The sequence below is a fragment of the Parus major genome, chromosome 1, assembly GCF_001522545.3.
Source record: "Parus major isolate Abel chromosome 1, Parus_major1.1, whole genome shotgun sequence".
Taxonomy (NCBI): Eukaryota; Metazoa; Chordata; class Aves; order Passeriformes; family Paridae; genus Parus; species Parus major.
Window position 1 is genome coordinate 48,831,646 of NC_031768.1, and position 24,572 is coordinate 48,856,217.

The 24,572-nt window shown below is 39.4% G+C and overlaps 2 protein-coding genes across 20 annotated transcripts in view; both read right to left on the bottom strand.

Moving 5' to 3' along the window:
* Positions 1-4,035, bottom strand: part of LMO7 (LIM domain 7) — a 131,549-nt gene extending 127,514 nt beyond the window's left edge. For 4 of the 19 annotated variants that reach the window (XM_015632621.3, XM_015632613.3, XM_015632672.3 and 1 more), the window contains exon 1: positions 3,858-4,029. In XM_015632621.3, the coding sequence (XP_015488107.1) occupies positions 3,858-3,926 (69 nt within the window). In that variant the 5' untranslated portion in view covers positions 3,927-4,029. Of the gene's footprint in view, positions 1-3,857 lie in introns of all 19 variants that reach the window. The other 15 variants (XM_015632645.3, XM_015632682.3, XM_015632638.3 and 12 more) reach the window with 9 other exon arrangements.
* A 5,377-nt stretch (positions 4,036-9,412) lies between these two features.
* Positions 9,413-24,572, bottom strand: part of UCHL3 (ubiquitin C-terminal hydrolase L3) — a 41,845-nt gene continuing 26,685 nt past the window's right edge. Inside the window, exons 7-9 of the mRNA XM_015622169.3 lie at positions 13,967-14,042; positions 11,420-11,478; positions 9,413-10,152 (exon numbers count right to left, since the gene is read on the bottom strand). Coding sequence (XP_015477655.1) covers positions 10,069-10,152; positions 11,420-11,478; positions 13,967-14,042 — 219 coding nt within the window. The 3' untranslated portion in view covers positions 9,413-10,068. The remainder of the gene's footprint in view (positions 10,153-11,419; positions 11,479-13,966; positions 14,043-24,572) is intronic.

The window sequence follows — 24,572 nt, forward strand, 5'->3', positions numbered from 1 at the left end:
TCCAACAATTCATTCAGGCACACGCTCGCTGGCCACCCTCCCGCAGACTGGATCTGTACATTTGACTACTTCAGGGCAGAAAAAAACTTCAAGCTTTACTTGCCTCAAGGCACTTTAACTAAAGATTTACAGACTTTGTGGGTCAGGTTTCAAGTTGCTTTAGCAAACAATTTCAAACCATAGACATTTACCAGAAGATTAGAATTTGTTTAAAACTGAGAAGTAGAATCAAAAGCTGAGACATTTTACAAGAAGCACATGCTTCTTTCCTCTCGAACTCTTCAAGGGGCATCACTCCTAAAACAGTAAAGCATGTGTTGGGGGAGAGGGACTGTGTCTCCCTTTCATTCACAAGGGTGAACTTGGTGGTGGACTACAGAAAGGGAGAGGCAGAGACTGCCCTCCCACATCTTGAGGCAGGAAGGCAGTCTGGGATATTTAATAGCTGGGGGAAGAATGCTTTGGTTTGGAGGAACTGCTTTTGGCTTGCTTAAGTTATAATATGGAACAGAACACAGTAAAACAATTTTAACCCAGCTATTTCTAGCTTTGGCAAACATGCTCTACCTTTCATAGAATGAGAGAAAATCCTGAGCTGGAAGGGACCCACAAGGAATGAGTCCAGCTCCTGACTCTGGACAGGACAGCATCAAGAGTCACACCACATGCCTGAGAGCATAGTCCCACTGTTTCTTGGACTGCCAGGCTGGTGCTGTGACCACTTCCCTGGGGAGCCTGTTTCAGTGTCCAACCACCTTTGAGTGAGAAACCTTTTCTAATGTCCAGCCTAAACCACCCCTGATATAACTTCATGCCATTCTCTGGGGTCCCATCACTGATCACTACAGACAAATCAGTGCCTGCCCCCCCTTTCCCCTCATAAGGAAGTTGTAGACTGTGATGCAGTAGACTCTTTGGTCTTTTCTTCTTTGAGAAACTATTTCCAAGTTGTGGTGTTCCAATGTTTTATTCTCAGCATGCACCATCTGCCCAGCTGAGATGCCAAGTGATAGCTGAGTGAGTTTGATCAGCACCACTTGCACCAGGCAGAGCTCAGAAAGTGCCAAAAGCCTCAGACGGAAGAAGCCAACACCACTAACCAGCACTGGCTTCTGTACAAAGGACACCTGAGAAGAGCTTGAGTTTTGCACAGAAAATGACCATTTTTCCTCCAGAGAAGTAGACATCCTCAACAGGCAGCTCCCCCAGTGACTCCAAGTCATGTAACAGACAATCAACATCCCCTCCCAATTCCCAACACATGAAACACAAGAGGTTGGGGACCACACTTTAAGATGTTTTTGCACTATGAAGACTACAGACCTTCCTTGTCTGCATTATCATAAAATATGATGATACATGAACCTGAATTAAAGAACTAAGTCTTTCTTTAAGCAACACCAGATAGCAGATGCAATTTTTTGTTGTTATCATTCTTAATCAAGCTCTGGCACTTTGGGTTTGAGTTGTTTGGAGGCTTGGGTTGCAGGGGGCAGGAGAGCTTGGAGTTTATTTAGTTTTGGGGTTTTTTTGTGGGTTTTTTTTTTTTTGTTGGTTTGTTGTTTGTTTGGTTTTTTTTTTCCTAGTGTACAAACTGGGAACAAATATTTGAGCTCATGTGAGCCAGTGGCTGTCCTACATACATGGAGAATTCAGCTGGGAACTGGCAGAAAAGGAAACTGACCAGGACAGTCTTCTTTCACCAAAAACTTCAGAAACATACAGGGTAAGATTTTTTTTTACAGTTTTGGGGTATTTTTTACTCCTCTTGGGATCTGACAAATACAGCTGATCATTCCTGTTAGTAAAAAGTCCTCAGCATCAAGGTTAAAGGTGGGGGTTTTTTAAGTCTCACAGTCCAAAGAGTTCTCCACTGACATACAGAGATATGTTAACAAAGCTTTCATTAGCAAAGGGAAAGAGTAACAGTTTACAAAGCTATTTTGGCTTGTTCCTTTAAATACATAGTAGCTAGTGTCTGTATGCTTTCATCTCCTCTAATGTTAGGGAGAAGCTGGTACACAAAACCTTACCAAAACATCACAAGTTCAAGTTCGTAAATATTTGAAAATCTGCCTCATCTTCAAAACTAATTGTTTAATCATTAGGACTCACCAAGTTTCACTCTCAATCATGTATATACCACTTTGTTTCATCAAGACTCACAAAACCTTGGGACATGCCTCATTACCCTAAAAATATCATTACTCTTCCATACAACAACGGAAATGGTTAGTCTTGGCTTTTAATCCATCTGGATGCAAAGAGCAGAGAAACACAACGGTTCTTCTGAAACACAAACCACATTTCATAGGGAAATAAATATTTACATTTTCCTTTAACATTATGGAATTCCTAGCATCCTGTTTATCAATACCTTAAGGTTTACAAGTTACTTGCTTTACAATAAAATGTTTCTCCAATGAGCAAGTTTAAAAGTTATTTTAAAATGAAAACAGCTTTCACATATCAAAGGATAGCCACACAAATTAGATTGGGCAGGGGGGAAGCTGAGCATATGTTTTTCTTCCCCCTACACAAACAGTGCACACTTCATACTCACATCACTTTGCTAGAGCTCCCACATGCTACTGGCAGGCAAAGACACAAAACCTTTTGTAGGAATGGTACAACCATATCATATGAAATATAATAATTAAAATGAATCCCCAAACCCTTAAAATGGGATTTTCAAAGACAACATTACATCACCTTAATGAAGCTTTTTAAAGCAAGCTTTGCCAATTTAAAGAAAGCAATGCAAGAAAGGTATACGTGAGAGAAGAATGCTTTAATTACTTAAACTCGCAGCTAGCTCTTACAAAACTGACACATGGGGAAGCCGGGACTGCTATAATTACCTACATTCACAGAGGACACAAAACTGACACTTGTGGAGGTCATTTGCCATACCCTTGCCTTTGGCTCTCTCAGTTCAACATTCTCAATAGATTTTAAGCACTAGATGTCATTGTTTTACAGAGGAAACAAAGAAACCTGAACTCAGGTTTTGACAAGCTTATAAAGAAGAGGGGTAAAAAGTAGCAAATATCCTTTTTTGAGTACTTCCTCCTTCTATCTAAAGTTACTGCGATAGTGGTTCGACTACATTAAGTTTAATCTTAAGCACAAAGAAAAAAGCTTAATATGTTAAAATACATCTAAACCAGCACTCTAAAACTCCACTTTAAAAGCACACCACGACTCTAAGGGAGGCAGTTCAGTATCCCTAACATTTCTCAGCTTCCACGCCATCAGCCCCGCTCTCTCAGCCGATGCTGCCCTGGTCATACTCAGGTACTTCCAGGAGCAGCCTCCCTCCCCACGCTTTGGCACGTCCCGCACCGGTGTGACTCGGGGGAACGATACAGAAACACGGATATTTACGTCAAGCGCTATGCGCAGTCAGACAATCATGTTTAAAAATAGGAGAGAAGAAAATGAGTGTTAATTTCAGGTTTCTCTCTGTCCTGAACTCTTTCGAGACAGGAAGGAGTGTCTTTAATTCAGACTGTCTCGGAGCAAGCGCTACAGAAGTAATTTACAAGATGGCAAGAAATTATAAGCATTAATGACAGGCGGGCAACCGAGCCAGCCTTTAATTTGGATTGCGAGGAGGGGGCGGTGGCGATACTGCACAGACAGATTTCTGCAAGTTACCACGATACTTTCTAAAAATAGCAGTCCGCAGCTGCCGACAAAGAGTCAAGGTTTGGAGCTGCTGCCGGACGGCGGGGCAGCCCCGCGGGAGCGCGCTGCGCGCTCCACCGTTCGGGGGCTGCGGCGGGACCCCGGCCTCGGGCAAGGACCGGGGGTACCGAGGGGCTGCCAGCCAGCAGGACCGAGAGACGGCTCACCTCCAGCCATCGCCGGGCTTCGGCGAACGCCGCCTGGAAGTCGCACTCGCTGTCCTCTTTCCCGTCCATGGCCAGCAGCGAGCGAGCGGGGGGCGGCCGGCGCTCGGCGGGGCGGGGGCGCGGGAGCGGCCGCTGTCATTCAGCTGCCTCCTTTTAACGCTGCCCGCGCCGTCTCCTCCCCCTCCGCCTCCTCCCCGCGGAACTCCCCCTCCCGGGAGCTCGCTGGCGCTCCGCGGCCGCAGGAATCCGAAGAGCCGCGGGCCGTGTGGCAGCGCCGGGACCCCCGGGGCAGCCGGACGCCCGGGAGGGGCCGCACCCCCGCGGCGGTGGCGGCTCCTTCCCGCCGGGACGCGGCGCCCCTCGCGCTCCCGGCCGGTGGAGGCCGCCCCCGGCGACTCCCGCCCCGGCGCATACCAGGAATAGCTGGGGACAATCGCACCTTTCAGGACCGGCCCCGCCGCCCCGGCCCCCGCCACCTGCCGCCCCGCCCGGCCGGGACTGCCCAGCGCGCCGCCGGCTCCCTCCCTCCGGCGGGGCCGCGGGAGCCCCGGGAGCCCCGGGCCGCCTCCCTCACCTCCGCTCCCGTGGGCTTCCCCGGCCAAGCACAGGCAGCGCCGCGATCGCGGGGAAGCGGCTCCACACTCTGCAGCGTTGTCCCGTTTGGGGACGAAGTCAGGAGCCTTTTCCACAGCTACGGGAGACACGAGAGCCCCACACTTTGTGTTGAGCCTTTCTCGTACAAAGTGACCGAGACGGAGGCGCCCTGGATGAGCTGGAGCCACACGACTCGGCTTCATGCTTTCCTCCCCAGCCCCTTGGCCTCACCTCTGATTTAGCTCACACTACCCACACTAGTGCCCATTGCTCTGACTCATTCGTGTCCCCGTGCCCGGCTCGCTGCAGCAGCCTTTTTGCGACTCCTCCACGCCACACGCTGTCCCAGGCTCAGAGCTACAGCTCTCAGTCCGTCCGTGGAGCTGGGGGGGAGCTGCGCTGAGCTCTGCCCACTGCGGTGACCACAAACGTGGGGCAGGTTGGGATCACGCTGTGCTTCAGCGAAGGGTCATCCACCCTGACCGAAGCACGGGAGCCAGGAGAGAGATGGTTTGCAGGCTGAACACAGTGAAATCCTTTCTTCCAATACAGGCGTGGACAAGTGCTAAGCAGAAAAGTTAAGTATCAGGGGAAAGAGCCATTTTCTGTAATACTAATCCACAACATTAGGTTGTTGTGTTTTGGCTTTGGTTTGTTTGGGACTTTTGGACTACTAGGCTTCATTTAACGCTGTATTTAAGCTCTCTACTCCTGCCTGAAAGGAGGGTGTGGCAACGGGGAGCTCAATCTCTTCTCCCAGGTAACAAGCAACAGGACAAGAGGAAATGGCCTCAAGTTGCACCAGGAGAGGTTTAGATTGGATAAAAGGATAAATATCTTCAAAGCAAGCACGGTCAGGCACTGGCACAAGCTGCCCAGGGAGGTAGGGGAATCACCAGTCCTGGAAGCGATCAAAATGTGTGGATGTGGTACTTGGGGACATGCCTTAGTGGTGAATATGGCAATGTTAGTTTAACATTGCACTCAGTGATCTTAGAGGTCTTTTCCAACCTTCATGATTCCATGATCTTTTCCTACTTGATTTTTCTGTAGTATCTTTTCTTTCCATGTTTTCTCTGTAAGTAAAACTGAGTTGCTGCGCACATATTTTGCTTTTATAGCCCATGGCACAACATATGTAATTTTTAAAGGGTTCCTGACAAAAGGTACTACACACAGATTCATTTCTTCTGAGATGTTTACTTGGGAACACATTTTCTGTTTTAACAAAAAACCTTCTTAGAATGGGGAAGCAGAATTTTAGGAGATCAAAATGCCAAGAAGCTATGAGCCATCAGTTTCTGCAGTATATGGAAATCAGTGTTGCTACTGTTACACACAGGAGGGAAAATGCAGTGACTCTGGCTGAAATAAGTTCCATGGGAGATGTTTGACATTTATTAAAGTTACAAATGCATAGAAGTTATGTAGTTAGCTCTTCATCATAGTATGATTTGAGACATCTATGCTATGCTATAGAGCCAGCAAAGAATAGTATGATAACCAAAGCTGTAATTTTGAGGGGTTTTTCCTTACCCTTTTTTCCTGTTCCAAGCCAGATCAGCCACAAGACCAAATACATATGAAGAATCTGCATTTTTCTTGAGTGGGAAGCCTGAACATCAGAAAACAACCCTCTCATCTCACTATTTAACATCTATGATTACAAAGGTTAAAAATGTCTAAATAAAACATGTATCAGCTGCTGCTGCTGGCTGACATCAGTTTGCATTACCTGATGTTACCAAACATTTTTCTGGACAACTACAGCAGCCTTTCTCCAGTTTTTAAGGTCTTTCACTCTATCTAAGAATACAGTGCTTGTTCCTAAGTAGGAGAAAGTAACTAAGAATTCTATAAAACAAGCTTCAAAAGAGGTCATGTTAAAAAAAAAATAAAAAATCTCACTTATTTCTAGTTGCTTTATTTCACTTCATAACAAATCAATCACTTTTCTTACAAATGAAGCATTTAATGTTTTAAATCAAGTAATTTGAGTAATCATGTCATTTGATTAAGTGTTTAAGCAGACTGCATGGATCACAGTAACTTTCAAGTTGAAGTTCCTCACTAAGTAAAAAAAGTCCCAACATGTAAATCTCATTCTCAAAGTGAATTTTAAATCAACTGTCACAGATAAATTATCTATGTAAGCCTGAGTAACCAAAATAGTTTTATTATTCCTTTGCACTAACAATGTAAGTCACCAGAGTCCCAGATCAGAGAAAGATTACATATACCAGATACGAATGCTAATTGTTGCTGTCAAAAGTAACAAACATGATATTGTTCTACTTGACAAAAATAAACCCTTTCAATGTGTGCGCTCCTAGGGATAAGTCAAGCAATAATTTACGTCATATTCTTTTCAAGGACAGTTTTAGAAATATTTGATATAATAATATTTTCTACCAAGGCAGGCTTCTTTCTTTAAGGAATGACCATATTTATTTTGTCAATGTAGGCTATTAAGTGACTTTATTTTCCAAAGCATACATTTCAATGTCAAAAAACAACTTTCTTCCTCTTCCCTTAACTGAATCATGCAGCCACAATTGAAAAGAAAGGGCATTGTACTGGTTGTTAAATTATGATTTCTTAACAAAATGTCTGTAAATAACATAGGAAAACTTGCACCAATATACTTAAAAGAGCTTGAACAATCCTGAGTACTTAATAGCACACCGGCTCCACTCAGCTAAAATTAATGTAAGCATGGAGCATGCGTCATCTCCTCACTCCTACACACACCATTTCCATAAGATGGTGTGTACAGCCAGCCCAGACTGCAGAGGCTGAAGAAGGATTTCCTGGCACTGCCTGCCCGTGGCCAAGCCATGCTGCTCCACACAAAGGTGTTGAGGCTCTGGCAGGGCTGCACAAGTTAGAAAATACAGTGTTATTTTCCCACGGAGCTTGAGCTAATAAGCAGAGATTGCACAGCTCAGGCGATGATGCAGACATTGGGGCATCGCAGAGCCAAAAGCACCATGGGGTCTGCAGGGTTTATCAGACTCTAATCAGGAGCTTGCTCAACTTTACAAGTCAGCCAAGTGTTCATACCTCACTTTTTTTATCCACACTATACATGTTCTGTCAGTGATCCATATTCCAGCAGCTTGTAGATCTCTTAACTTCCTGTTCTCCTCAAGACAGTGCCGAAGCCTGTGCCAAAGCATGGTCACACAAGCTCTTGGAAGGCTGTTCCACTCTACATGTCGGGTGAGATGTATTTCTGCACTGCAGTCTTTCACAGTTTCTACCAAGGGACCATGCAGTGTAAAGATACAGTTCAGCCTAAAAACTATTGCATTGCTCTTCCTTTGGCATCTCAAAGCAGTGTTCACTAAAACCTACCATCTTACATATTAATAAACCAGAAATTAACACTGAAAATAAAATAGGGAAACCTTACCCTGCAGAACAACTGATTTGAAGGCTATGAAAATGTTAAGCCAAACTATAATATTGCAAAAATACTAAGAATTCTTGAGTTTTTACTTAAGATTCAAGATGCATTTTTCATCGTGACCACAGAAAATCCCACCCCAACTTTACTATTCTAACCTTATTATCCTTTGTTCTGCATTTGTTTAATCAGTCCTTTTATCCAACAAGAAGCTCCACGTCTGAAGGGATTTTGCAATAAACAGCTACACAAAAATAGAGACACACCATTTACTACTTAAACTCACTGAAATCTTCTGAACACTGAAGATCATATATGATGAGGCCATTTCCATAGAGAAGACAACTGATGTAGTTTGTTTAACAGCTTTGAACTGCACTTCCTATCTTTCCTCACCCTCCTCCCTATCCTAAATGGGCCTTATCTATATTAATGATGGCTTACTTGAAAAGTAATCCTCCAAGTTACCATTAGCTTAAAATATGCAATATCCTAATTCAGTGGTGACAACCTTTATTTGATTTTGCTGATATTAGCAAGAAGGCAACACAGCTGGTTTGGTTCCTAAAGCCTCTGATTTTTATTTAAAAGCAAGTTTCAGGGCTTTACTAATGAGCATGGCAATGTAAAGCAAGTCTTAATGATACTGCATTTTATTGGGGTGAAAAAGCAAAAGCTTCAAAAATAGAAGCTCATTAGTGTAATTCTTCTCCCTTTGCTTTTCCAACCAGCTCACTTATAGAAAACAGACTGTTGTTACTGGACTCTCCCGGTGACACGTTTTAGACAGACACTCCAACTTTTTCTTTAGAGTGCAAGAGATGTTCTTAAGCGATAAGACAGACTCCCAGGCCTCTTTCTTTTCTATAAAGAAGGAAAAGAACTGCCAGAGTGCTTCTGGCATAACACCATTCCTTTTTCCTGCACTGACAATTGATAGAGAATGAAGGCACCCTCTGGGATGTGGAGGGTTCAGTTTCCTTTGACAGAGGGTTTGATTTGAAGCAAACTTAAATTATTCCACTTCAAAGGAGTGAATAAGGAATATTTTTTCTGGAATGTCAAAAACATGCACATTAACCCAAACCAATCTTCACAAGAATCCTGATGTGTTAAGATTGCTTAGCTAAAAACCAAACCCAAAACCAAAACCAAACAAAAAAATCAAACTCAAAACAACCACAGTGTTACTAATTCAGGTATAGAAATTGGTTAACAGTACCTTAAGATCAGTAGGGGGAGTGGGAGGGATGGCACAGGGGAAGGCTATCATATAGCATTCAGTAATGACACCTGACAAATTTACAATAGATATTCCTACAGGGGATAAAAGTGTATTACCTTCATGGCTGCCTTAAAATCTCCAGTCTGTTTTGTTGGTGCTAAACAGAACTTCATTACAACAATCATCACTTTTCTATCATTTATTTAAGTTAGGTGACGTACTTCACATTACCGTATTCACCTGTGTGTGCCCTACACAGTCCTACCATTTGAATTACTTAGTGTGCCTTTTCAAGGGAAAAAAATCCACATATACAAATAGCAAACATTGGCTTAACTGAAGTTTTTTGACAATTTATTAACATTATTAGACTTGAGAAACAAAGTGAAGTTTTATTCAAAATGTAAACATTAAGATAATTTTATAATGTTAGTGCTCCCCAACAGTAAGAATAGTCTTTTTTCTGCCTATTTACTTCCATATATTTATTTATAAATAATGCACTGAAAAAACATCTTTGTCACTTGAATCACCTGGAGAAGTTCTTATAATATTCTTGCACCATTATAAATAAAAGATGGAGATAACCTTGTACTCCAAGTTTTCAACCATTACCATACCACATACATACTCCACTCAGAATGTTACCTGTGCATGATACAAATGATAATCCTGCTCTGAAGCAGTTCATCATTATTACGAGGAAATATCACAGACAGAAATTCCCAAAACTTGTAAGGGGGTGGAAAGGAAAAAACCCACCACATAGAAATCTTGCACAAAATGCATGCCTGTATAGAAATACCGAAAGTTGCTGTAGGAACAAGCAGCAAAATATAGCAAGGACAAATGCAAAGTTTATTCCACGTATGCTACAATTAGTCAAGATGTTAGGGAAGTATCAAAATTTGTACTATTAACATATGGCAACAGTTTTATTCTTACAATACATTGCAATAGAGTTGCCTCACTGGAAAAGGCTTTTAAGCTGCGGACAGTGCAATTGCATTAAATCTTAATTCTTCAGGGTCACGTTCCATGAATTTCTTGCAAACTTCTATTGCATCCTAGGGGGAAAATAGTACAAAGAAACCCAAAATGAAAAACAGTATAAATCATATTTGTTATAAAAAACCAAAACACAATTGAAATATGAAGATATGCTTTATCCAAACTATGCTCAAAATGGATTTTTCCATAAAGGTTTACTAAATAGTAAATGAAATAGACAAACCTACATAAACTGTATTTCTGATGTAAGTTACCACTACTCAAGATTACTTACAGTGCTCATATGGGCAGCCTCAAAGACCAAAAGTTTTATGAAGGGCCTTAGCAATGATGATTTTTGTGACTGAACATTACTTTGTGCAGCAGATGTGTTGGTTGTCTGACTTTCTAAATGCACCTCTGAAGTTTGCCTTAGCTAGTATGGCTGCCTTCAGAAATTTTTCCTTTGTTTCAAGATGAATCTAAGCTGGGTGGGGCAATTGAAAGATTTTAAGTAATTCCTTCTTCTAGCTTTAGGGTGCAATCTGGAGAACACATGTTATCAGCAAAAACAGGAAAAAGACACATAAGGAACAAGGAAAGATTTATCCAATTTCTTCCCCTGTCCAAGCAAACACAAACTGTTTGCAAACTTTACAGATATTAGTCTTTTATATAAAATCTTATTGGATTTTTTTTTTTTGTTTTAGTTTCTCTGGTTTCTTCCTTTTGTAATGCTAATCCAGTCTTGATATCATAAAACTCAGATCTATGCACTGCCTTCTCTCAACTTCAACTTTGCATCATTCTGTGGGGATGACAGTTTATCCTCCCAACTCAGTGTAGCCCTTTCCAATTCACTTCTCAGCTCATGACACAAAGAAGCACCCAAAAGAAGCTCTGAAAGTGGTGAAGAATGATTATTAGCAAGGATCAGAAAGAAAATCAACTTCTGTCTAGCATGACACCTATCAAAATATAAACCAAAGGAAAAAGAAACAAAAATTTTAAGTTTTCAATCTACTAACTTCTTGTTAGATGTACTAATTGAAAGGACCAGGGGTATATGAAAATCTAAGTACAGAAGATAAATCAGTTCAATCTTGGGTTATAATCAACCCATTTATGCTATGATACTTTGACACCCAGACCCACAATGTAAGTGTTCCAAAGTATCTCTTTTCAAACCTAATTCTGCCTCACCATCCCACTTGCTCTATTGCTCATCCAACTATAAATATAGCTAGACTTGTATAGGTATTTCCATATATCTATTTTATAAATTTTGTGGAAATACAGCAAGAATTTTGTGAAACAACATTTAAGAAGGTTCTCTATCCCTACCTCTAAAAAAGAATCGTCGCTGGTTTCCCCATGGTTTATTGGAAATGGTTTGCGCCCATCTGTTGAAAGACAAAGTAGGATTGAATAACACATTTATAAAATTATAAAAACTTTGTTTTTCCAGTTAAAACTATTGAAACAGATTTTTTGTACTTCACTTTCAAAAATGCTATCTCATTTTTCATAAAGTTCACACATGCAGGTAGCTGCTCCCTGATCTCTCCACTGCTGACTGCTTCTATGAGTATCATTATATACAGTCTGTTGCTTTTAAAAAATAATCCAATCAAAACATTGAAATATTTTTCAATATTTAATTTGAAAACTTCAAAGCTGTAAGTTACTGTTGTTTTAATGCTGGTATAGGTACTTCAGTTTTTCAAGTAGAGTAGAAAATTTTCAGCGACCCTTGATGGATTTACACAGACAGACAGCTGTAAACAGGAACTCCAAAACAGACCAGAGTAGCAAACCCACCATTTACTGAAGTGTCTGGCATCACTGAAAATGTTTCTGCCATTTAAAATTAGAAAACAAACCAAACAGCTCTAAGTATTAGGAACTTTCACAGCATTTAAACATGATTGCTATAGTTATTTTTTTTGTAGTTTTTTTTCCTTGCATTTCAAATAGAATAATGCTTGCATTTCAGCATTTAAAAAATAATTTCATCCATATAAATGTCAGCATATCCTAATTATTTGCTAAACCAAAATCACTTTTGGCTCTGTCTTCCATGTAAAAGGCTTTGTCCTCCCCAAAGATGCCACCAAAGTTGACAATACTTCCAAACTACATTTTCCATAACTAAAAATAGATTTAATGTTAGAAAACTTTTGGATTTATATGAACAAGATGTTGTTCACCAACGGAAGATAAAAAGCAAAACCCTCAGAAAATACCAGGGAAACAGAACTGAATAGCCTGCACTGTTACAAGCCAAGTTTACCTTAATTTGGGTGGTTTTTTTTATGTCCATATTGGCAGAATAACATTTTAATTTCATGTGCCTATAAACAATGTGTTTTCTATGACAAAAACATCATATACATTTAATATCTATGTGCTTCCTTAGCATGCCAAACCCCCCTTGCTGCCCACACTGTCTGAAGCCAGTGAGTCAATTGAATAGCCTTCTTCCAGTGAGTTGGAAAAACTTCCATTTTCCTACTTTTAAGTTGGTTTTTTTTTGCTTCCTTCTGCTGGTACAGAGAGAAGTTATTTTAAGAACAAAAGAAATAACACTATTGACATTCCACTGTACAGCACAGCCAAATGTCTCTCCTAATTTTTTATTTCAAGGAAAAATTCAAATGGGGTTTCTCCCTCATCATACCTACAGAAAACAGGTAAACATGGTCATCATAGAACATAGTCTGCTTTTTAAGCAGCATAAATTAATCAACAATGAAAATGTGTTACTGAAATAGTAGCACACAACCAAAAAAAGTGTAAGTCATCACTTGTGCCTCGAAATTCAGATCCATGAAATATTTATTGCATCCTATAGAACTTACCTTTTTGAACCAGTCCACTGACAGACACACAGCATCATAAAATACAAAAATGTGTGCCTATTGGTTTTAACTTATCCCTGGGAATACCCCTTGGATCAACTTAATATTAACATAAGCACTTCTTATATATTGCTTATGCCCCATGTTGTGATTACTTATCACCTGTTAAGAGCATTGATTAATTACATGATGATTTTCAAAAGATGAAAATCTTATCACCATAAAATACTGCAAAAAATTATGTTAGGAAAGATCAGTGACTTGCAGTTTTTAAATGCTGATCTGCTTGCTGGTTTTCTGAAGAGCCTGCTGGAAAACCTAGTTTCCCAGCAACATATTTAAGACTGGAGTCATTAGAGAATATCTAAGCAAAACTAAGTGCTACACAACCTGAAGAGGGAAAAATAAGCTGTATTTCAAAAAATAAGGACTACCGTTGCACAGTTAAATGTCTATTAACCACAAAAAGTAGAGGAAAAAATGACTATTACAAATGAGATGCAGAATATTAATATCTCTTAGTACCCTGATTAAATACTTTGAGTTTAAACGGTATCACTTAATAATATAGCTAACATTTCTGAAGGAGCACACAGTTACTATTTAACACTTCCACAAGAAGTTCAGGAATATAAATATAACAAATGCCCTGTGAAATTCTGAGTGTTTATTAATTTTTCTTGCTTCCTGTCCTTATAAATGCCCATAGAAATTTGAAAGCAGTCTAGTATTCTGTACCATTTTATCTTAATATGATGGAGTTGAGGGAAGGAGAACAAAAGAAAACCAAACCACAAAAAACCAAAAACACCCAAAGCAAAACAAAGAAACACCACCAAAAAAACCTACCCCAACAGGAAGTAGGCTGCAGAGTTCTTTGAAAGAAATCCACAGACCCCTCAGATGCAGCTGAAAAGAACCTAAGCCCTACATAACATCAAGAAATATCTCTGAACGTTGGACAGTTAACAGCATCACTACTTGCATTTGTTTCTAACAAAAGGAGAGAGTGGATAAAAAGTGTTCTTACCCAATTCATAGAGATGGCCACCTACATTAACTAATGCAATAAAGTGAAGATCTACTTTTTCATCTATACTTGGTGCCTGCAAGACAAAACAAGACAAAAAGAAATTGTGTTTACTAAAACTCTTATTGTTATATGATTAATGAGGACGTATCATCATAATATGCTAAGCACCTGGACCAATGAAATCATGATTGAGAATCACATTCTGGATCTATACAGAATGGCAGAAGTCAAGTGAGGAATATTTTGGAATACAAAGAAACTGTCTGCAATGCATATATCAGTAAGAATCCATACAATAAAGTATCAAAGTATTTCCAATTATAGCTTTACATAAAAGCTCTATTTTTCATTACTGAATTAAAAGTAAAATCACCTCAAATACATAAACATCCAAAATAGACTTCCAGATAAATAACAAATCCTTCACTAACCTATCTCCCATAACAAAGTGATTCAGGACTCAATTCTGAACCTATAATATTTTAGAACTGAAAATATTCACTTGGTCAAAATAATTTTTTCCTCATAAGCCAAACCCAGTTAACCAGTTTCCTCTTCACAGGCAGTCAAAACAAACAGGTGAGGAGGAAAAATAATAACTTAGAGGTGCCCAGACTGAATTTTCAAAGTGGCATCATACTCATCATACCCAGTAAGGACTGAAGTACAGTGACAGCACCAAATGAAATCACAAAGAATGGTTACACTTAGTAAAGATCTACAGCTAGTAAAGATCTACTTGTGCTGGCAACTACAGCAAGCACCAAAAGCTTTTGCAGAAATTCGTGGGCATGCACAGCATGGTGCTCCACCAACACATGTTCCAAGCACCCACTGAGCAGTGTTTGAACCTGTGAGCCAGAAGATCTAACATCACTTCTGAGCCAAAAGCTCTATTGCCACTGTTGTGTTCAACAGCAATTGATGGGATTAGTTCCTTATCAGTCTGTCCAGTCTGCATGTGAACTTTTGATCCACAATTTAAGATCTGCTTTGAGCAAATGGGAAAAAGGACTTCAGGTTTTCTTCACTATCAAGAATGTGACTCGTGTGAAAATGTATTTAATGTAATTTTCTTTCATCTTTTAATTACTGCTGACTTACATTAATTTTCTAAAAGACTCCATAAATGTAAAATCTTGCTAGAAACAGATTAGTGTGTACAATAAGTTGTAGAACCTCAAAGTCGTATCATCTTTTGAAGACTGGGTTCAAAATTTCCTTTTTGATGATGGTCCTGAGAAAAGACTTTAAAAGATCATATAAACTGAAAAAATTTGGCAAACAACCAGAACAACAGAGTGAAGGACATTAAGTCACTACAGTCATTCAAATACATCAAGAAGGCCAAAGAACGCAGCACTGTGGAGCAACTGCCAACAGCTTATAGAAATTCTGTGTAGCAAGCTCAAAAATGAGAAAAAAAAAATAAAATAAAAAAACCACACAACTTCCCCTCAATTTCATTTAAAATTTATCTCCATAACCAGTTGGAAGTGTGAAAGGCACAAATATCCTGTTTCACCACTGTTTCAGGGAGCCTAGAATGGGGAAAAGGCATTGTGGCCACTGAAGATGAGGCATCTATCAAAGGCACAAGAGGATCTTTCCACCAGAAATTCAAGCAGTCTATGTGAAATGGCCTCTGATAATTTTGTTTCACAGAAGGCCAAACAAAGCCAGGACTTAGCAAAACCAAACAGCCCCAAGAACTTGACTACCCCAGCTGCCAACTTCAAAGGACCACAGGTTTCCATAAAACCACACAAGACAGTAGGCAACATCCAATGGCACCTCGTTGCTATTGCTATTGATCACTCAACGTTTTATAGACATCTAAACTGTAGTGCTACAAAAGTGTGCAGGTAGGCGAGGCTGAGCATGCTTGTCAAATCCCACATTGTCACCTAATTCCCTTCAGAGACATATCACTTCACAGCTGTTCGCTTATCAATTAAACATATCAAATAAGAAATTTGGGTTTAAGAAATTTCAGGGCTAGGGGAAAGACCACTGCCAGTTAGTGTCACTTTAGGAAGGAAGTGGCTTAACAATTTAAAGCTTACATCTGAACATACACTACCTGGACCTACTTCAGATGACTTTGAGATGTTCAGGAGTTGATTTTGACCACATTTAGAAACAAGACATAGTTGCCCTTTTGACCATTTTGGGTGTTATATTCTTTGTCAAATTCTAATAAATACCCTTTCTCTAGAGAGACACCATTGGCATGCTTGGAATGCTGAGTCTATATATAGGAAGAAGACAAATAAGGAAGCCATCAAAAAGAGCATGATTGACTTTTCATAAAGTTTACTTAGAGACAGACTCCTATAGAAGCCTGCTGAGTTTTTGTATGTGACTAATCTAAATAACATGCTTTCATTGTGCTATTGCCATAAACCGTGAGAAATGTTGTGTTTTTACATTTTTAATTCCCCAGCCTCAGAGAGAATGAAAGTGCCATGCCATTATTAAGTTTTCTACTGTATGTTCTAATGTAGGCAGTCTCCTTCCATTGAGATTTCTTTTCATCTAATCTAGATAGCAGTAAAGTTGATGTTAACATTTCTTGAAAAATTAGGATTTCAATAATTTTTGACAGAAAAATATTTGCATAATCATAAGCACAGAGAAACAGTAGGGTCTGAATAGTCATGATGACCTAAAATTTTGTATTATAAAAATCTGTTGCTTATAACTTATGCAAACAAGTAACTGGATTAATCTTTCCCAATGTGATGAATCTGATTCAAAATCCATCCACGCCTCCCCATCTTAGGGAAAAAAACCCCAACACATCCATATATGTGCAAGCACACAGTCACCATATGAAAAGCCTAGGCAGGCCAATTTCCACTTCACTGGGAAGCCTTAGAAATTCTAACTCTTGAACCAGAAGACTGTAAATTTCAAGGAATGGAAAAAAGAGGGAATATCAGGTCCAGGGAGAGGTCTTTCGTGGTCTCCTCAAAAAGCTACACCTTTGGCCAAGTTTTCAAATTTCTAATGAAGTGTCTATGTTAATGCTTAAACAAGCAAGGAGCATAGCTTTAAGAAGTCTGCCTGCATGTTCATCACAAGGTAGTATTGCTCACAATGGTTACAAAGATTTTTCTCTTCATTACTCTTCTTGTCAAAGACCACAGTAACAGAGACATCAATCAAGTGCTGAGATGATCTGTTCCTCTAGATTTTTTCATTTAGAAGTCCAGTCAGTGTGCAAAAGGAAAAAGCACATTTGATGGACCACATGTATGCATGAACCACAAGGAGAAAGGCATGGGACTCTAAATAATGTGATTGTCTAACCAGAATTAACTAAACTAAACTATGAGATTCAAGACTCATTTTTCAACTCTTCTGAAGAGCTGTCATGCTGCATGTAGGAAATTTATACTTCTCTCCTATCCAGAAAAGAGAGAATGAATACCAGCATCTTGAGTTAGCTTACAAAGCTTATATTATGGTTGCAATCACAGTATAAGAAATATATTTTGGTAATTTGGGTCAGTAGACTTAATTTTTCCAATTTATTTCTCCAAACTAAAAACATGCTGAAAAATAAAAATCAGAAGACTCTAAACTGATTTAAAGAAGAAAAATACAAGAAGTTCAGTGCTCAGAGTGATGGTTCTGAGAACATCATCTCAAATATAACTTTTCTCCAAGGAACTAAGGTAACATGCAATAATAATACAGAATATCTTCATGAATACTCAGTCACACACACAAAAAGAGACAGCCAAGGTTGTCTGCCCTGTAATTTTGGATACCACATTAAAAGCACTTAAATATTAGAGTGCCAGTTTTTCAGAGAATTTGACTGCCTTCTTTGCTAACCTGGACATTCAAATTGAATAATAAACAAGTGCTGACCTTTGTGAGAAATCAATTTGAATTTACTTGTCTCAGGTCAATACCCATTAGTTAATGTTATTGAAACAGAACTTCTGGATTTCTTCTTCTCTTCACTAGCAGATTTCAAATCTGTAACTAAAATTTCCTAAGTTTTTACAATATAAATGATAACCCTTTCCATGCCTTCTTGTACTAAGAAATTGCCTTTGCTTTACCTTACAGCTCTGCATGCTGCCCTCTCCTCAAGAGCTAAACCAGTCTTTCTAGTTGTTGCACTAAACTTCAGAAACTCAATGGTCCACCCTATATCACCCAATCATATCATCATGTCTAATAAAGTATATTTCATTACCTTCACAGTTTTTTTTCTTGCAATGTAGTTAGACCATTATCCCAATCTAAAAGCTGGTATTCCACTTTCATGCATTTGAAATCCTTTGATCTTCAAATGTTGCTAAGTCAAGACAAAACTGTTTGTCAAATTTATGTACAACTGGTTTCTTTTCCCAAAACCTTCATTTCTCGGACAAAGTTACAACTGGGGAAAAAAAAATTATCTCACTCTCATGATTCCACTGAACAAGCCTCTCCACACCCTGCTTAAGAAAGAGAAAGCAGTCTGGGAAAAGGTTATGCTGTAATGTCCATCTTTCTTATGAAAGACCACATTATCAAAGCAGATTCAGTGATACATGACAGTTTTCAGGCAATGTCTTTCAGCTGTATGTTGTATTTTATTATGCCCTTACACTTGTTTTTGAAAGGAAGAAGGAAAACAAGAAGCCTCACAAACCAGTTTAGTAGAATGCTTTACAGGTAGTGACTGGGAAAGGAAAAGAAACACCACTTGGTGTTAACTCAAGAAACTGGATCAGGAGTCTGTCAGGTTATGGAAGAGTACTGAAGACTGATAGGGAAGAGACAATTTTGCAAAACCTTCAGGAACAAAAAAAATTCAGCTACATCCAATTGAAAGATCATGACAAAAGAAGCTGTTTAAAGAGGAGAAAAACCTTAGAGGTTTATCAGTACAAATTCACTCAGAAGGAATTACAAGAAGCCAAAGAAAAACCAAAAAAGCCAAAAAAGAAGAATACCAGGCATGGTTTAGATTCAGTAAATTCTGAAGTAAAAGGGGAAAAGTGATGCAATTGCTGTTGAGTAGATCAGACATCTGTAACTTCTGTTTTGCAGCATGGGATGTGCTTAGGCAAATATGCTGTGAAAGGCAGTTGGGTCTCCATTGAAGTACTGCAGCTAAAACAGATACCATTGGAATGATGGTCACAAGTTTTTAGCAAGGCTATTTCTCCCTTTTTCTAACAAAACAGTGACATCTCTATTCATAACCAATATACTGCAGTGAGTTTGACATATAAAAGGCAGCAAAACCTAAGGCCAGCAGAGATACTAAAAGAATAGATGAGCTGGAAGAAAAAATGACAAGGACTAAGGGAAAGTCAGCATTACTAAACAAGCATGCTGTTAGCTTATCTTAAAAATTTGCCACATCTGCTGCAATTTATCAGATTTGCACAGAACATTTCAGGACGGTATTTAAATTTTTTTCCCCTCCTATTAAATGTTCTTAACATCTGGAGACCTAGTCTAAAAAGATGTACTGGATCTGTCTGAGATGGAGCTTCCCCAGAGCAGCCCCCAGTGCTGAGCTCTGCATTGGTAGCTGGAAGGTGCTGATAACACCCCAGTGCTTCGGCCACTGCTGAGCAGCACTGGCACTGCATTGGTGCCCTCTCTCCAACCCCTCCAGCAGTAGGATGGAGGTGGGCAAGATCTTAAGAGGGGACACAGCCAGGACAGCCAACTCAAATTGACCAAAGGGATATTCTGTACCATATGAAGTCTGCTCAGCAATAAAAGCTAAGAGAGAGGAGGAAAAAGGGGCAGGCATTAGTTATTGCAAAATTAGTCTTCCTGGCCAACCACTACACATACTGAAGACTGGCTTCCCAAGAAGTGTCCGGACATCCCCTGCTGATGGGAAGTACAGAATAAATCTTTTGTTTTCCCCTGCTTTCATGTGAAGCTTTTGCTTTATTGAACTGCCTTTATCTTGACATAGGATTTTTTTTCTCTTATTTTCTCCCCACCCTGGCCTGCAAAGGAGGGGAGTGACAGAGCAGCCTGGTGGGCATCTGGTGTCCAGCCAAGGTCAACCACCATTGAAGTCAAGCAAAGTTTTCAACTAGGAAAAGTCCTGTTGTTTAAGGAGCCTAGAAAAAAAGTCTCCCAGCAACAAAACTTTTGCTCTAAATTTTGAAACAGTCTTTTTTCTGTCTGTCAATGTTTTAGTGCTAGAAATGTACCTAAAACTACAAGAAAGTTCAACTCTATTTTAAACACAAAATGCAGGATGTCCCGTCCCCCACCACACCCCCCCCTTAAATTCGAGAGCATAGATTTCTTAATAAAAGCAGTACTAAAATGCTCATGCATTTCTCATACACTGGCCTCATGCAACACTGAGCAGTTCAGCCTCTTTGTACACGCAGCAGAATATCAGAGCAGTACTAATACTACTTGTTGACAGGACATTAAATACTACCTTGTCATTCAAATTTTACCAAGCCAACTAAGACAGCTTTAATGCCAAAAATGCTTTCTGGTTTCTTGCATACTAAACTAATCTACAATTAGGTTGTGTGTTCTTAATTTTCTTGTAAGGCATGTTGTACAAAAGTCTAAAGATGAGAACAACATTAGTTACCAATACATATCAGACAATACAGTATTCACTGATAAATCTTTGTGTATAGGCCTTGCAATTTGAATCTGTTGGATGAAGATGGGACATCAGGGGAATTAAGGCATAATAATTTAAAACCTTTTAGCAGAAAGTTTCTGTTTTGCCAAATAGAGTTGCATTGAAAGCTAAACTAATTTTCTGAACATTTTTAAAGCAAATGCTTAGTACTAATAGATGAGAATTTGTTTTTGGCCATGTTCTGAAGTTAATAAAACTCGCAGCTTGGTTTTCTGCTACAGTGTCAACAGGTTATGCTGTAATGTCCATCTCTAGATAAGTCATTGTTTATTTACTGTTGAAGTAAACTCATGTTCAATTAATGCTTTTGTTCTAGGCAGGCACACTCAAGCACAAGTCTTTTCTTAACAACAAGCATAGATAAGTCAAACTCAAACAAGATCCCAGTTTCAAATTACAGAAATATGACATAGTATTTTCCAAGGTTTGCTAAACAATAAAATCCCCAGGTAAAATGTCAGATGTTTGTCAATGTCAGTGAAACAAATGAAGGGTAAAAAGCATGATTCGGGAAGAATTTACATCTGCTTAACTTCATGTCTCCTCAGATCCCAAAATATTTAACTAGCTCCAAATGATAATATCAAGAATGTTACATAGTTCTGAATATTATATGAGATCTAGATACTTAATAAAAGCAATTACTATTCAAATGAAGAGAAAGCAGTCTGAGAAAAGGCCTCATCTTGAGATATTTAGCAGGATAAAAATACAAAAGCTATAAAGAAGTGGAAGCATTTGTCACTAATTTTTAACAGCAGTAAAACATAAAGGATTTCCACATGTGCAAAGACACAACTGAATGAAAAAGAAAATTATCTGGACCACGGTCAGAGTAGTTATTTCACCTCTGTAAAAAATCCACATATCTCAAAGAGGAATTTCCAGGAACACAGGTGAAATGTGATCGGTATCAAAGAATGATAAAAACAAAATCAATGTTCTAATTCTGCATTTAAGACCATTAACTTCCACATACCAAGATTTATTTTTTATTCATTTATGCACTAGAAGTGTGATCACTCCTTAAAAGCAGGATGAAATAGCATTAAAAGACTCTTTCAGTTCAGTGTTTCCCCATTTAGAAATATTGGCTACTCTGTACATATAACTTTTTTTGCAGATTTTTAAGATACATTTGTGGTCTAGAAGTGAAGAAGGAAAAAAAATTAAGCATTTGATGACAAGCTTTTCTTATTGGAACATCCTCCCTTTCAACTACAATGTTTGTCTGCAAACTAGATGAAGAAACAAGATGTCAAGTCAGAAAGTAACCAGCCCCTTGGGATTAAAGGAAACATTTAATCATTACTGAAATACCCAGGGACCATTAACCAAGAGTTATTAAAAGAAAAGGAGACTAGGTTTAGAGTACGAGAACTTAAAAGGAGGTCTCAAACACAGAAGGAATAATGCCATGTGGCAAAAATATTAGAAGTCCCTTGGTTTAGCAGATCCAAATGAAAGATCATGAAGATGAGAGAAAAGAAGATGCTGGATGTGGAGCCTATGGCAAAAAAAAGTGCCGGTTCATGAAAGGCAAACTTCTTCTATGCTTTGAGAATGATTTGGCATATGTATGGAATCAAAAATACCTGGGCAGCAAAGCATGGAATGATGTCCTTTTGCTGTCTGACATGGTGGAAAGGGGAAAAATAAACCAGGAAGAAAGAAATCCTAAGAATGGTTGAGAAAAGACCGCAACAAAACATGATGCCTTGAAGACTGAGGCTACATGGCAGAAGACCAGTGGTGTCAGAGTAAGAAAAGACTGAAGATGGACTACACTTACAACAGAATGAAGCCCGACAGATGGAAGGCGTATCAAGGGCCGCCACCGACGCAGACGGATTGACGGACTGGGAGCCTTTGCAGGACCTACATGATTACGTTTGGCCCAGGAGAGGGAGGCAGAGTGACACAAGGGTGAGGCCTTCGTTCTGCTGTGGCTAACCTGAGGCTGCGATGAGCATGGTGGTGAAGACAGCGAGGACGATGACGACTACATAAACATTAAAAAAGAACATACTTAGCCCACTTAAACTTGAAATAGCATCCCTGCAACTGCAGTAAATAGCAACTGCAAAAGCGTCCACTACTGAGTATACTGTCCTTTAACTGCTCAATTCACACAGATAATAACCAAGAATGTGTTGAATTTGAATGAGAAGACAAAAGAACACTGCAAATAAGCAAAGACAATGTTCAAATCTGAAGTTTATAGTCAGACAAGCTAGAGGTTATTCACACCCAGGGAACTTCACATATGAACACAAATTAACTGACTCATTCAAGAGACAGAGTGTTGAAAAGTGAGAAGGGAGGGGATTTAAGCATCATTTAATGGAAGAAATAGTTAAGAACAGAGAAAGAATCAGTTTTGTCTACAGCTACAAAAGCTGTGAACAACAGTTCTTTGGCAATTTGGGAAAGCTAGATTGTGCTACTCTGGGATTTAAGATGAATCAAGTAACTATGGTAACAGAACCCAGAGTTTCTTTACTGTTCCATGTCTAACATAAAAGGAAAGCAAAGGAAAAGGGAAGCTTACCGTGGTGAGGTATGCAACTTCCTAAGTTTTTCACCTATTCTTCTAAAATAGCAGGCCAGTGGCAGTACTGCCATTAACACTCAGGATCCCTTTAGTATCCGTGGAAGCAGTAGGACTATGTTAAACCATTCAAATTGTTACTATTAGAAGAAAGACCATAGAAGTATTAAAAATGACTCTCAGCTCCAACTGACAAAGTTATAGTAAATATATTAACACCAGAAAGGACCATTGTGATGATTTAGTTTTGATCTTCTGTCCCACACAGGCCACAGGACCAAACAAATTCAAGTTTTGCTTGGATCAAAGCATACTCATAAAACAAAAACAACCATTCAAGCTTAACAATTTTTTTTACTACTGAAAAAAATCAGAATAAAAAATTCAATCAGTCTTAGCTACAGAGACAATAAGTAGCATATTCACACAGTTTACTAAAATTCATAATGAATGAAAATGCAATATTTTTAGTCCTGTTCAATAATGACATAACATGAACAATAGATTACATTATTCATCTGGCCATCATGCCAAACCAGGAGGTCGTCTTCAGCATTTCATCCACTATTACCTTGGATTATATAAAAATTCCCAGTGTTATTTAGACCCTTTCAGAGAACCTCTTGCCTTCTGTCAAGAAATGAAGTTAATCTTCTGTGCTAATTAGACAGCTTTTATTTGGCCTCAGAAAAACACTCCTTTGTTTGAAGCTAATCTAAAGGGCGATCCAGATTGTCCTGTTGATGTCTTGTGCTTTACTATCTCTTAATCTTTTTCCACCACCTGTAGGTTTTGGGGTGTATTTTAATCACAGTATCATGGAATGGTTTGGATTGGACGGGCCCATCTTAGATAATTTAGTTACAATTCTCACCATGGTCAGGGACACCTTCCATTACACCGGGTTGCTCAGAGCCCCACCCAAACTGGCCTTGGGCCCTTCCAGGCATGAGTCATCCACAACTTCTCTGGGCAACCTTTTCCACTGCCTCACCACCCTCACAGTGAGGAATTTCTTCCTAATGTCTAACCTAAGCCCACCGTCTTTCAGTTTGAAGCCATTGCCCTTGTCCTGTCACTACATGTCCTTGCACAGTCTCTCTCCAGCTCTCTTGCAGGCTCCCTTCGGGTACTGGGAAGGCTGCAATCCGGTCACCCTGCTATTGTCTTCCATGTCACTGACAGACTGGTGCAGGTCATAGAACCAATCCCTGCAGAGACCCACAAGCTAACACAGTAACTCATCACTGACACCCCACTTATCTGCCCTGAGACCGTCCAGGTTAAGGCAGCCAAAAGAGAAACTGCAGGTCCTTAAGGCATGTCCCAAATTATGCTTTCCATGGAATGACTCCAGTAGGAGCTGTCAAAACTGAGCATTAGATAACTTCTCTGAAAAAAAA